The sequence below is a fragment of the Arachis ipaensis genome, chromosome B4 (genome assembly GCF_059453495.1).
Source record: "Arachis ipaensis isolate K30076 ecotype BB chromosome B4, ASM5945349v1, whole genome shotgun sequence".
In the NCBI taxonomy this organism is placed as follows: Eukaryota; Viridiplantae; Streptophyta; class Magnoliopsida; order Fabales; family Fabaceae; genus Arachis; species Arachis ipaensis.
Window position 1 is genome coordinate 141,239,619 of NC_142439.1, and position 14,447 is coordinate 141,254,065.

Genomic DNA, 14,447 nt, shown 5'->3' on the forward strand with positions numbered 1-14,447 from the left:
AAAATATCAAGCTGTCCATGCAGATAATATTTCTTTTTTGAAGTATCAATCATGCTCCAAAGGGAGAGATTTCATGTGTTCATGTTTAATATAGAGTAAATTTAAATTAGTATAAAGAATTTTAAAATAAATATTTTAGTTTTAACAAATTTACTTTTAAAAAAAATTATTTTTGATAATTTCTTTCGTCAAATAAATCGATTTTTCTGTTGTTTTTAATTAAATTTGTATTAAACGTATGAGACAAATAAATTATTAAAAAATTTATTATAAGACAATTAAATTTTATAAAGTATTATTATAAAATAAATTAGTTTTTTTTTTAAATGACAAAATGACCAACTAGTCTGATGAGAATAATTTTTGAAGGCTTTTAAAAAACAAAAATTTATAAAGACTAAATTGTTGAATCTGAATTTTTTTAAAAATCAATTTTAAGTGTTTATTCATTTTGATATGTATTGGATCTTTAGTTAGTGTTATCAAATTTTTTATTGTTTCAATATATATGAATGGGTTTCTTTTTTCATATTTAAGTTATGAAAAACATTAGAGAAATAGCAGAATTTATTTTTTTTGTTAGCAATTAACTATCAATGTTAAAAATATGGATTAAAAATATATTATTGAATTACTAAATTAAAAAAATAAAGTAATAACTAATTAAAAATAATAACAAAAAAAATAAATTTTATTGGTAGTCCTAAACATTTCTCTTAAGTTATTTGTGTATCCTTTAATTTCTAATGGTTCTCTTTAATTTCCTATTTAATTAAATATTTATGTGGTTATATAGTAGACGACAATAATATATGTTTCACAATATATAATAGACTTTCCTATATATTTTCAATGCACTTTTTTATTTTTAATATTGGATTAATAATAGTGTTTTTTTAAATTGTAATCTAATGTGGTATTTTTTTAAAATGTGGGATGATTTAATGTACGGAGTATAAATCGGACCGTCCAATTTTTAAAAAGTACAGAAATCAGACCGTTCGATTTTTAGGTACACAAATCGGACCACTGATTTGTGTACTCTAAACTTTTAAAATTTTTTAAACACAAATAGAAAGTTACTATTTGTATATCTTCTATGGTTTTAAAAAATACCAAAAATTACCACGCTAAGGACAGTCATTCTATTTCTATATCCAAATTTTTTAGCCTTTCCAATGCAATATCGCATTCATAATATTGTTCAAATTCATCATCGTTTTTAACTTCCAGAACAATTTTATGACGATAAAAGAAATCACATACTTGTTTCCAAATACAAGATTTATAAATGAAAAAACAAACTAACTTATTTGGAAAAAACAACATGCATGCATGCATCATCAACTAGCTGATACCTTTGTTAAGCTATAACAACTCATTATTGTAATTAACAAGTCAAATAATAAAAATTTCCATCCTAATTATTCTTAATTTGTTTCTTTTCATACTAAATATACCAATAATAACAACTCATTATTATTGTAATTAATTAACAACTCCCCCATTATATTCAATTGCAATAAATATATAATCCATGAATCCACAATTTCTTGATGATGATAAACCCAAATTAAACAATCATCAATCAATCACCAATCTCAAAACTTTTTTTTTTTTTTTATAGTTTTGAGTGTTGTGTAATCAATGGAATTCTTCCAAAATGCCAAAGTTGTGCGCCTAAAGAGCTACCATGACAAGTACTTAATGGCAAACGGTGATGGAGAGACCATTTATCAAGACCTCCAAGGATGTTATGACAATGCCAAATGGACGGTCGAGATTTTGAATCATGATGATAACAACTTGATCCGATTGAAGAGTTTTTTTGGGAATTATTTAACAGCCACCAATATCCCATTCCTATTAGGATCTGCCGGCAAGAAAGTCATGCAACAACCACTTCCTTCAAATTTGTTGAATTCTTCATCATTTGAATGGGAACCCATAAGAGATGGGATGCTGGTATATATGATATATGATATTTTGGACAACATTTTTTATTGTATCTTATGATTATTAATTAATGTCAAACAAGTATGGAGAAATTAAACAATAATGTATGTTGTATTCTTTTGTAGGTGAAACTCAAGACACGTGACGGCGGCGGATTCTTGCGAGCCAACGATTTCCGGCTACGGCCGTGGAAGAACTCGGTCACACACGACAACCCTCATAGAACTGCAACAGCAAATTGGATTCTTTGGGACGTGGAAATTGTGGAGTCAAGAGAACAAGAATCCGATGATAAACCAATTGAGGTTCGCTTCCTACTTACATAATATATAATGGTGGAAACTCAGGTGGTTATTCTCATGAAGTTATTTTCGCGCGTGTAAAGATTTTTTTTTATTAAAAATTATTAAATAACGATTTAATCAAATATATTAAATTATTTAATAATTTTTATTATTCTCTTTATACGAAGTCAACTTTGTACGAATAATTACCTATAATTATTATTACAATCTTGTTAAAGAGTGTTTTAGAACATAGGTTTATCAAAGATATAAAGTTGGAAGCTCTTTCTTGAAAAAAGAAACACAAAAGTTTCAAGATTTTAATAACATCATCAAATGCAAAAAAATGTTACAAATGCTTTTTCTTTTATATCTTTATTGAGTATTAACATTCGTTAATAAACTTCCAAATTCCTTACTAAAATTATGAAAACCCTAATATGCATGGCATAATTCACTGGGGTTTATAATTTAAAGACAAGAGAAAATAATCAAAATATAAGTAGTCAATGAAAATTAAGAGGCAAGAACTTATTGAGTGCATAATAAAATTGAGTTATTACTTGTTAGTGTGTGTATATATTTTAACAATATTATTTTTTTTTCTATGCAGCACAGAGAATTAGATAAAAATAGATCACCAGAAAAAAGATGGAAGAATTATATTTTATGACCAGAAAAAACAAGGTAACAATCATATACACTCTGAAAAATTCATCGGACAAAGAAATATTCAGGAAAAAGTGTTAGAATTTGAGGAGATGCTAAAGAAAAGAAAAGGAACGCAGGAACATAGTTTTGGGTTTCTTTTAGGTTTTAAATTACTCTCTTAATTTTTATAGTATTATTAATTTATATATATTTTTTAATTGGGTCTCTAAATCATTTAAATTTTATAATTAGATTTCTATGGTGATAATTATCGCCTAGCTTGAAAGAACTTAATATAAAAACACAATGGAGGAGCCTATTGTGATCCTCTAAATGTGGAAGTAGTAATGGTATCTTCATTTGGAAATAAAATATTCTACTAACTCAAATATTTTTGTTAAGGTAGGAATATAATTATAAATTTTAAAATTATTTAGAGATTCAATTAAAAAAATATATAAAAATTTAATTATAAATTTAATAAAATTATAAAAATTAATAAAATAATTATTTTTTTAATTGGATTTGGATGTTTTGACCACATAAGAAGACACAACCATGAGGCTTGTATTTTGGGCTTAGTTTTCCATCTTGGTATATACATGGGCTTCGTTATATATGCTCTTTTGTTGAGTAATGTAAAATATAAGTTAACGACCAAAAACTAATGTAAATTCACTAAATTGTAATGTACATGATTCAGAAAAAAATAATGTAATTAATAGGAAAATTAGTGTATATTGTCTTCCTTGGTCATTTTATTTCATTTTTGAGGTGATCTTGCTTGTTGATTTGTTAATATTACGATCTTTTGATGAAGAACTACTTCAATATTTTAATGTAAGGAAATTTATGAATGGCAAGCGTGGACTTCACTTATGTAAAACTTACACACCACAACGTTAATTAGAAAATTCATAAGAAATTTCTCTGAAAGACAATATAATCCAACCAATTGCGTCAATCCAACATTGAGAGGGTAGCATTCATTAATATCATCATCAAGATGTAATGATGTATCATTAATTAACTCTTAAAAAAAGGTTAATCCTTATCAAGTAGCAATCATAATAAAATCCTTGTCAGATAACACTACCACTTTAATTTTCTATAAAGTGAAGATGAACGAACATATACTAATTTAAATTGTTAACAAAGAATCTATGTTCGTCTACCTTAATTATAGTAGTTAGACCACTAATGGTTTACATATGTACCTACTAATGTTTTGATCTGACAAAATTTAACTGAGCCACATACACATGCTTAATTTAATGTTATGTCTCTGAAACACACCACCTAATTTTGGAAGAGAATGGAAGTCTTCTTCTATTTGTATGGTCTGTTAATACTTAACTGTTGTTTTGATCTTTTTATACGTTTATGAATTGATATATTTATTCTTTAGAATATGTGTTATAATAATTTTTGAAAATGATATAATTAAACATATACACAAAATATTTAAATTATTAATAAATTCAATGCATTATTCTCTTCAACACTCTTTTGCATTAAAATATACCCAAACGTCATTCCTACTAGACAACTAACAAAAAGTTTCTTAATCAATGTATTAACAAAAGTTAAAAAGAAGCAAGGGAAGTGTTTCTTATTTTAGGTTTAATAAAGGAATTTAGATTATCAATAGCATAATGTGTCAAATTCCCTCAAAAATATTTTTCTGGAAAATCAATCAAATAAAAAAGTTTTAATTAAACTTTTTCTTGTTGATGTTGAGTCCTCTTGAAAAATAATCTGGCATGAAAAACTGAAAATAAACTAAGACCTTCTTCTTGAATAATAATTTTGTCAGCTACCTCTTTTTAATTATATTACGTGTACATTAAAATTAGTTACCAAAATTAATTATTAATATAAAATATATATATTGAAATATAAATATATATTAAAAATAAATTAAATTATATATGTATTTATACATAAATACATTATTTATTAATTTTAGCAACTAATTTTAATGTACGAATGACATTTTCGAGCTCCTCCATCACCGTTTTGAACTTTGAATTGCTTTGCTTTTGAAAAAATTTACTATTGCAGTAACTAATAGTACTAACCACTTTAGTTTTTAATCATTGTGGGAAATTATTGTCCCCACTTTTCATTTAGCCAGAACTTTTTTTTTTTTGGAATTAAAAAACTCAACACACTAGGTGCAACAAATAGAAATCAAGAGCCAGAACTTAATTTTAAAACTAATCCACTTGTATTATTTTTAGCTAATTTATTTCATTATATAGTGTATATAGACATTTTCAAATATATTAGGTGTGGAAGATGGACACATAACTTGGATCAAAGTCTTGTGTTCTCGATGTTCTTAATTCAATGTTTGCTCATCAGCCAATCGTATTGTTTGAATTGTACAATCTTATTTGAATCCAACTATAAATAGCCTAGTGGACAATTCATAATCCTGAAGTAGTCACTGAATTGAATTAAATTACGAATATTCGTTGAATAATTTACAAGTTATTTTTTTTTATTAAAAAATTCCAGGTCAATAAAAGGGATAAGTCCTTTTTTTTTCCTTCGAGGTATTGTATGCAACACGAGGGAAAACAAACTTGACCAAAGATTCTGCATCAGTTTGGTTTGGAGTATAATGGAGATTTAAAAAAAAAAAAAAAGAAATATCATGGACCAATTTCTTATAAAGTCTTTTTATAAAATTAATTCATAGAAATTTTATACCATTTTTATACTAAAATTAAATTAAATACAGTATTATACTTGAATCTGTAAATCAAATTCAGGGGAATGTCCAATTTAATTTTGGGTGTTCCCATTGCCCAATATCCAAGAATATAGTTATATCTCATAGTCATCATGTTAAATTAACAACTACAAAATGAAATATGATCAAGAATAAATTTATCACTACTTGACAAATTTTTTTAATGTTATATATACTGTCTTTTTGTACAGCATTCTTGTGCACAATCTCTTTACAATATTAAGAGTAAAGTATTATTTTTGTCCCAAACGTTTCAATCGTCCTATTTAAGTCTTTAACGTTTCAAAATTGATTTAATGTTGTCCTGCCGTTAGAGATCCGTTAACAGAATTGACGGTAGGACAAAATTGAAACAATTTTAAAATGTTAGGGACTTAAATATGACGAAAACGTTGGAGACAAAAATGATACATAAAAATAATTTTTAATTCAATTTTGTCTTTCAATAATATCAATTTTTTACTGTATATAGTATTCAATTATTTTTAAATTACATCTAAGTAAATTACACTTAATCACATTATTTTTATTTTAAATAAAATTACTTTTTTATAATTTTAAAGAATTTTGATACATTAGAGACAAAAGATATAATTTATATTTTATTGTATATATATTATTTTTTTCTTTTTCGCAAGTTTATATACTAATCATTCTACAAATATTTCATGATAACTAAAAATTTTTAAGAGTAAAATTATAAAAAAATTAATTTATTTAGAATGAAAGTAATATGATTAAGTGTAATTTACTTAGATGTGATTAAAAAATAATTGAATACTGTGTATAGTAAAAAATTGATATTATTGAAGGATAAAATTAACATTTATTTCTATGTATCGTTTTTGTCCCCAACGTTTTCGTCCTATTTAAGTCCCTAACGTTTGAAAATCGTCTCAATTTTGTCCTACCGTCAATCCTGTTAATGGATCTCTAACGGTAGGACAACATTGAGTTAATTTTAAAACGTTAGGGACTTAAATAGGACGAATGAAACGTTAGGGACAACTTTAAAACTTACCCAAACATTGGGAATAAAAATGATACTTTACTCTAATATTAAAAGTAACTATAGTGCAACCAAGTCCGCATTTTTTTTTGGCACAATTTTTTTATAATATTAAAATAATTATAGTGCAATTAAGTCGATTTTTCTTTTTCTTCTTCTTTCTTTTTCTTTGTTATTATTGTTGTTGTCGTCATTTTTTTTTTCATTATTTTCTTCTTTTATATATATGTTCAGAAAATTATAATACAAAAATGTTGATTTATAGTACAACAATTTTGATACGCAACTCAACAAAAATTTTAGTGCACGACACATAAATTTTTAAAAGATTACATGTTCAAAATATTAGCATCCAATTAATAAAATACATATAATACAAAAATTTTAGTGCACAATATAAAAAAATGTTTATACACAACACAAAATTTTTTATGCACAGCACATAAATTTTTAAATGACCACATATCCAAAACATTGATTTATTCAATCAACAAAATATATTCACAGCAAAATATTTTATGTTATATATAAAAATTTCAATGTTATATCAATAAATTTTTATACTATCTAAAATTTCTATGCTAAAAAGATGTAAAGAAAAAAAAAATATATATATATATATATATATATATGTGTATTTTTTATTAGACTTATATCAATTTAGTTAAACTTAATTACAAAAATATTTGTACATATAGTATCACCATAATATTATAACATCTATTGCACTGTAACTTGGAAAACATAAACAAGATGGATAAAGTATAAAGTACGACTTTCCAAAATTAAATCTTTAAGATTCTGTTAATAGTAGCGGTGACAAAACGGGCCAAACCCGCCATATCAAACTGCCAAAAAAGGTAGACTAGGACGAAATTTTGAATCCGCTAATTTTTGAAAATTCGCCAAACCCGCACCCCCAAACTGGCGGACTTTCGTAGAGAGGGGCAGATTGGGCCGCGGCTGATAATCTTTTCTTAAGGATATTTTGAACTTTTATTCATTCATAAATATCACATTATAGGATTAGGGTTTCTCTTTACACCATTTTCACACGAACAACACACGTAAAGCTAGAGCTTCCCTCCTCTTGCTCTCTTCAATCTTCTAGCCTGCGAGTCGGCTACCTTCCCTCTCTTTCTTGCAGTCATAGGTAGCAACGCAGCGCTGCAGAGCCACAGTAGCATATAAAGCACCGGCGACATACTCAGCGACATTCCCTCTCTCCCCTTCACATATCTCTCTCTCCCTCTCGGATTGAAGTCGCCCGGAGCCCAGAATGCACCGGAATCACTGTGGCAATGATGACTCGGTTCTCTGTCTCGTAGGCCACCAACGTCATTGCCTCTCTCTCTCTCTCTGTCTCTCTCTCTCTCTCTCTCTCTCTCTCTCTCTCTCCCCAAGTGACAACCGCGAAGCCAAAGGCTCTCTCTCTCAGTCTAGCAAGCATCAATGACGACGATTCCCCTCCGTCCAGGACGCTCAGCAGCCAACCTCCCCCTCCGTCCAATTGTCTCTCTCCTTCGTCGTCAACATGTACCAGCAACCTCTGTGTCTCAGCTCAGCCATCAATCATGACCCAGCCGCGACAACGCTCCCCCAGCTGGCCAACCCCTCACTCAAGCAATTTTTTTAGATTTATCCGGTTGAAGCTTTTTTTTATCTTTTATTGTTAAAATGTTACTAAACTAGTTCTGTTGTGAAACGTTTGATTTCATTATAGGTGCTAATTTGTCTCTAATTTTTTGCTTATCCCTAATTCTTTTGATTCCATTATAATTCATTGTTTTTTATTTTGTTTATCCTCTAAATTTTTTTGATATTGGATACTGGATTGTGTTATATTTAATATAAATTATTTAAAAAAAAAAAGAGAGAGAGAAGGTAGGCCAGCCTGCCAACCCGCCACTTCGTCTTTTGATAAGGCGAAGTAGCAAGTTCGGTCCATATAATTTTGGCGAGCTTTGACGGAGCGAAACTAAGGACCACTAGTTTAGAATTTTGGGTTATTTATTAGAGTGAACACCCAACCCGGTCCCTGTCCTTTTTCTCGATGGACATCACGGACCTTGTCCAAAAAAAAGGGACATATCGGTCCCTGTCCCATACTTTTGTGAGACTTTCCGGTCCTTCCGTCATCTTTCCTGACCAAAACAGACGAAACTTGCCTACGTGTCAGTTAACGTTGCTGAGTTGGAGGTTAATAGTCTGTTAAGTTCCACGTGGCTATTAGAAAATGGACAAGGTTCGATTTGTCCCCCTTTGGTGACCTAAAACTACGTCGTTTTAGTGGTCTGAGACGTTGCTATTAGGAAATGGTAAGGGGTCATTCTGTCCCATTCTAGAAACCAAAAACGACTTCATTTTTAGTCTTCACTGAAACACAATGGTTTGAAAGTGATTCGACGCTGCTAATCTCTCACTCTTCTCCCAACCCAAATACAAACCCTAGGAGACCATGATTGGTAATGGAGAGCGTTGTTCATCATCAAACCCACGAAGCAGAGACGATTCAGGCTGGGGCCTAAATTCTGGTGGGAGTGCTGGAGCTCCAAGGAAGAAGAAATAGGTTGCCCCAATTTGTTATTGTGGTTCTCATGCAATATTGTTCATGTCAGGGACGGTGAAGAATCCAGACAGATTATTCTTTTGCTGCCCAAAATTCAAGGTAGTTTTTGAGGGTTTAGCTAATTTTTTGTTTTCAATTTCTATTCCACAGATGATAACAAATGTTAAACTTTTTTGTAGACTGGAAAATGGCATTGCAACTTCTTTGCATGGCTAGATGATTATGTATCTTCATGTGGTGAGGATGCTAACAAGGCTGTCTCATTTGGGGCATCAAAGCAGAAACAGAATCGATTGGAAGGCCATGGTTATGTGGTGGATAACAAAGTTAATGAGTTGGAGGAAAGATTAATTGGTTTGGAGGATCAGTTAGATTACTGCAAACTGAAAATGGGTGAAAGTAGATGTATTAGGTATGGGTTTAATTTGTTAGCATTTCTGGGTGGGGTTGTAATTGCAAGCTTGTTTAGAACAAGTGTGTAGGAATTTGATAGCTGAATTTTGTTATTTCACTGAGTTGAGTTGTGAACATCACTTTTGATGATGAATGAAGCAGGAATTATTGTGTTGAATTTGTAAAATTTGAACCATGGCCTGTGATAAATATGTTAAATCTCATCCCTATATTGATAGATAATGGCATATATGTCATGACATAAATTTAACAAAGGGGGACAAATTGATCCCTGTCCATTTTCTAATAGCAACGTCTCAGACCACTAAAACGACGTAGTTTTAGGTCACCAAAAGGGGACAAATCGACCCCTGTTCATTTCCTAATAGCCACGTGGAACTTAACAGACTATTAACCTCCAACTCAGCAACGTTAACTGACACGTAGGCAAATTTCGTCTGTTTTGGTCAGGGGAGATGACGGAAGGATCGGGAAGTCTCATAAAAGTATGGGACAGGGACCGATATGTCCCTTTTTTTTGGACAAGGTCCGTGATGTCCATCAAGAAAAAGGACAGGGACCGGGTTGGGTGTTCACTCTTATTTATTATTAACTTCATGTTCCAAATCCTATTCTTAAAACTTATATGCAATAAGTTTTATGGCAAGTTTTTATTTGTAAGAAAGAGAAATGTTAAAAGATTATTGAAATTTAATTTTTTTTAGTTTAATAATTTAACAATATATTTTATTTCATAATTTTAAATATTAATGACTAAAAATAATAAATTTTGATGATTCTTTAGTATTTTTTTTAAGAAAATAGAATTTAGTTTTGATGTCTAATCAATATAAAATAGTTTTACATATATATTTAATTATGTAAATAATCACATAAATAATCATATAAAAAATAAATATAATTGCATAACTATATAAAATATTTTTCAAATGCATCAAAATTAAATTCAACAAAATAAACACCGAAAGATTAAATTAAGTGCTAATTTTCTAAAGGTTTAATTATTTTGTAGGTCCCTATAGTTTTATCGAATTTTCAATTAGGTTTCTATACTTTTTTTCTTTTCAATTGGGTCCTTATACATTTTTTTTTTCAATTTAGTCCCTGTTAACGTTAAATGTCAAAAAATTATTAGTGAATTGTGAAATTACTTGTATACCCTTAGGGACCCAATTGAAAAGAAAAAAAAATATAGAGGCCTAATTAAAAATTCGGTGAAACTATAAATATTCAATAAAAGATATTCCTATAATCCTTATTCAATGATTCTACAACATGAAAGATATTCCTATAATCCCTTTTATTTTGTCACTATCATTTTTTTATTTATTTATATACAAATTGTACCAAAAATATATTTTTTTTTTACTTTTAAAATATCTTATTTTAAGAACATATAAAAAAAATAACGGATAAAATAAAACAAAAATAATAATAATAAGTATATATAAAATTCAATTTTCATTGTTCAAGTATTCATTATGTCGTAGTATTTTCTTCATCATATGAAGTTAATTGACCAGCAATTTACTCATTCAAAATGGGAATAGAAACAGTAGGATAGAAATGTAATGCTTCCTTCTTTAAGAATGTATGTTTGAAGGCCAAATTAAGTTGGGAAAGGTAGTTAAGGAACAGAAAGATCATATCAACTGAGAAGAGAGAAATGAAAGAACAAAAGCCTTGATTATGAGGAAGCTGCAACAAATCTCTACAGGATTTAGAGTGCTGATCTAAACATTTGAACATATAGCAAAAATTCTATACAAACAATTTCAATTCTTTTGTTCATATATCAATGGTATTGGTAACTCAAGGTAACATTAAATAAAAACAAATCAGCAAAGTTGAGTTAAACTAACGTAACAGAGAAACTCTTTCACTTATCATGAATAATAATAAGATTTTAGCAATAAGAATGACTAAACCATTTAAATGCCTTAGCTTCAAGCTTATTTGGCACTGTTACAAATGCGAGGAGATCAGCACCCGAATCTGCTAAAATTTGAACTCTTCTCCGATGAAAATCTTTGAGACATTTCAAGGTTATAGCGTCATCATAATCCCCACTGTTAGGAACAAAATATGAAAATATTGCTGAGATTAATTACCATGAAAATATAACAAACTTCAATATTTGTAATATGCAGAAAAAGCTCAAAACTATATATAATATATGTAAGCAAAATTGAAATATAAATTCATTTTGCACAACCTCACAACTGTCTGATACGTGAGTATCTTTTTTATCTTTTTTTAGTGAATTTGCATTTAATTTGTTGAGTTTAATCAAGAATTAATTATCTTGTAGCCACTATGAATGCTACTTTGAGTCTTGTGCAATTCTGTTTATTTTAGGTAGCATTCGGTTGGATTTGATGAAGCTTCTGCAGAAAAAGAGAAGAAGGTTATATAGAGCAGGAATGATTTAGAGGATGGAGAGGAAGCTTGCACAAATGGAATCAGCACAAGAATTAAGGGAGATGATCAGCGAGAAGCGACGCGTGCGCGTACCTGACGCGTACGCGTGACATGCCAAGAAGACCATCGACGCGTACGCGTGACACGCGCCAAGTGCAGAAAACGCTGATTATTTAATTAATTCTAATTTAAACTTTATTTTTTATTTTAAAATATGAAAAGATATTATTTTAGTTTTAGAAAATATATTTTAAATTAATTAGGATTAGATATAAAAGAGAAAAGAAACTTCTCTTCTGGGGGAATTCGATTCGAACATTATTCCACTTTTTATTCCACCTCAGCCCAATTTACACTTTACCAGAATCCTTATTTTCTCTCTGAACTATGAGCAACTAAACCTCCACTGTTAAAGGTTAGGAGCTCTGTCTATTGTATGGATTGATTCTATTGTTTTTCTATTTTAATTCATGCACTGATTTATAATTTAAGAATTGTTTTCGTTCTTTATCTTATGAATTTGGGTGGAACGGAAGTATGACTCTCTTTCTAATTGAGTTCTTGTATAACTTGGAAAAGCTCTTTACTTGAACAACAGTTTGAAAACAATTTCTCCTAAATTCTAATTATCTGGACTTAACAGGATACGTGACATATAATCTTCTTATATTTGGATAATTAGAATTTTTGTGGCATAATAACTAGAATTAAACTTCACCCCCTAATTGAAATTAATTGACCAAGGAATTGGCAATTGATGAAAGTTAGAGGAGACTAGAAATGTCTAAGAAATTAGGGTTTAGTCACATATAGTTTGTCATGAATTAAATCTTGCATGATTAAAATAAATTAATAAGAAAAGTTAATCCAAAAAATAGATAACTCTGAAACCTTAACTGTTTCTCCATACATATTTCACAACCTGTTTACTGCTTGCTTTATTAAATTTCTGAATTATTGTTTAATGCTTTTGAATACCAAAAAACTCTTTTCTGTTTGTCTAACTAAGTAAATTAATCAACCATTGTTGCTTAATCCATCAATCCTCATGGGATCGACCCTCACTCACCTGAGATATTATTTGGTACGACCCGGTGCACTTGCCGGTTAGTTTGTGGTTATAAATTCCGCACCACTGTCCCCTTTCAAAAACCAAGAGATTAAAATGGGACGCCAAGATGAAGAAGCAAAGTTGGAATATCATCATATCTAGAATATCATTAACTATGTTGATCAATTAACTGGCTACACAAAAGACAAGAAAATATAACAAACACCACAAGTAAACAGCAATTATAACTAATTCCTAAATACTTGATATTAGTCATTTGAAGATCTCACCTGTTCTCTAAACCATAAGCCAAATAAGCTCCATAGCTCCCCACTGAACCTGAGATTTGAATAAGGCATTTCTTGAAGATTCTACCATTAGCATCGATATCCGAAGAGCAGAGCAGCAAGGCGAGGTGCGGTCAGACGAGGTGTGGTGCGGCGTGGCAATCTATGACGAGGGAAGCGACACACCACCAGCGTGGAGCAGAGCAGTGCAGCACAAACCAAGGACAACGGACGACGACGGCACCAACGAACGGAGGAGAAATGCCACTGACTTCAGAGAAGTAGTGCTGAGTTCTTCACTTTTGGGACAAAATGTTAAGAGCTAGTTTTGGTAGTATTTTAAAAAAATGGGGGTGGATTTAATTAGCAATTCTAATCTAATTAAGAGAATATTCTATTTTTGAATGAAATATTCTGTTATCTCAAACAGTTTTGTTATGATAGAGACTAAATTAAAAAAAATTTAATATTTAAAATTTAATTAAAAAAATATAAAGACCTAATTAAAAATTTAATAAAATTATAGGAATTTGCAGAATAATTAAACATTTTTTAAAAGTTAAAACTCATACAAAGATCCACTAATCAGGAAAAGACAAAGAAAGAGAAAAGAATATCAGTAATAACATATTAAACTTCTATCACAATTTACAATAGAATAATACAATCCTCACGATTCCAATGTGCTAATAAACATATTATGTAGATCTAAGATTGAGAGAAAAAATAAGAGGAAAAAACACATAGACCTTAGTCAAATGATCTTACAGGTGGGGTCCTCATGTTATCAACAATTTTGTAGCCAACATACCACATTCCACTTGTCCAATTACAGCAATATAACTAATCTTATAAGGCTCAAAGGGGTGATGATGCACAGGACCATAACCTCATAATATATTATCAACAGTGTCACGTTAGCATGATAGTGACTCGGAAAGTAACAACACAAATACCCTAAAGTTGGTACCACTTGGATTCTTCCTCAGAGAGAATTTCTTACGAAAAACACCAAATCCAAGTTCAACTTGGAACCTTTTTTCC

At 29.6% G+C, this 14,447-nt stretch overlaps 1 protein-coding gene across 2 annotated transcripts; it reads left to right on the plus strand.

The window, feature by feature from the left end:
* Positions 1 to 1,647: 1,647 nt before the first annotated feature.
* LOC107638126 (uncharacterized) lies at positions 1,648 to 12,460 on the plus strand. 2 transcript variants are annotated; one of them, XM_088485658.1, is made up of 4 exons: positions 1,648 to 1,965; positions 2,082 to 2,261; positions 2,854 to 2,927; positions 12,003 to 12,460. In XM_088485658.1, the coding sequence occupies exons 1-3, from the start codon at positions 1,648 to 1,650 to the stop codon at positions 2,911 to 2,913; spliced, it is 558 nt and encodes a 185-aa protein (XP_088341784.1). In that variant the 3' UTR covers positions 2,914 to 2,927; positions 12,003 to 12,460. The 2 variants fall into 2 exon arrangements, with proteins under 2 accessions (XP_088341784.1, XP_016196785.1); XM_016341299.3 differs by lacking the exon at positions 12,003 to 12,460 and having other exon boundaries at positions 2,854 to 3,489.
* Positions 12,461 to 14,447: the final 1,987 nt, after the last annotated feature.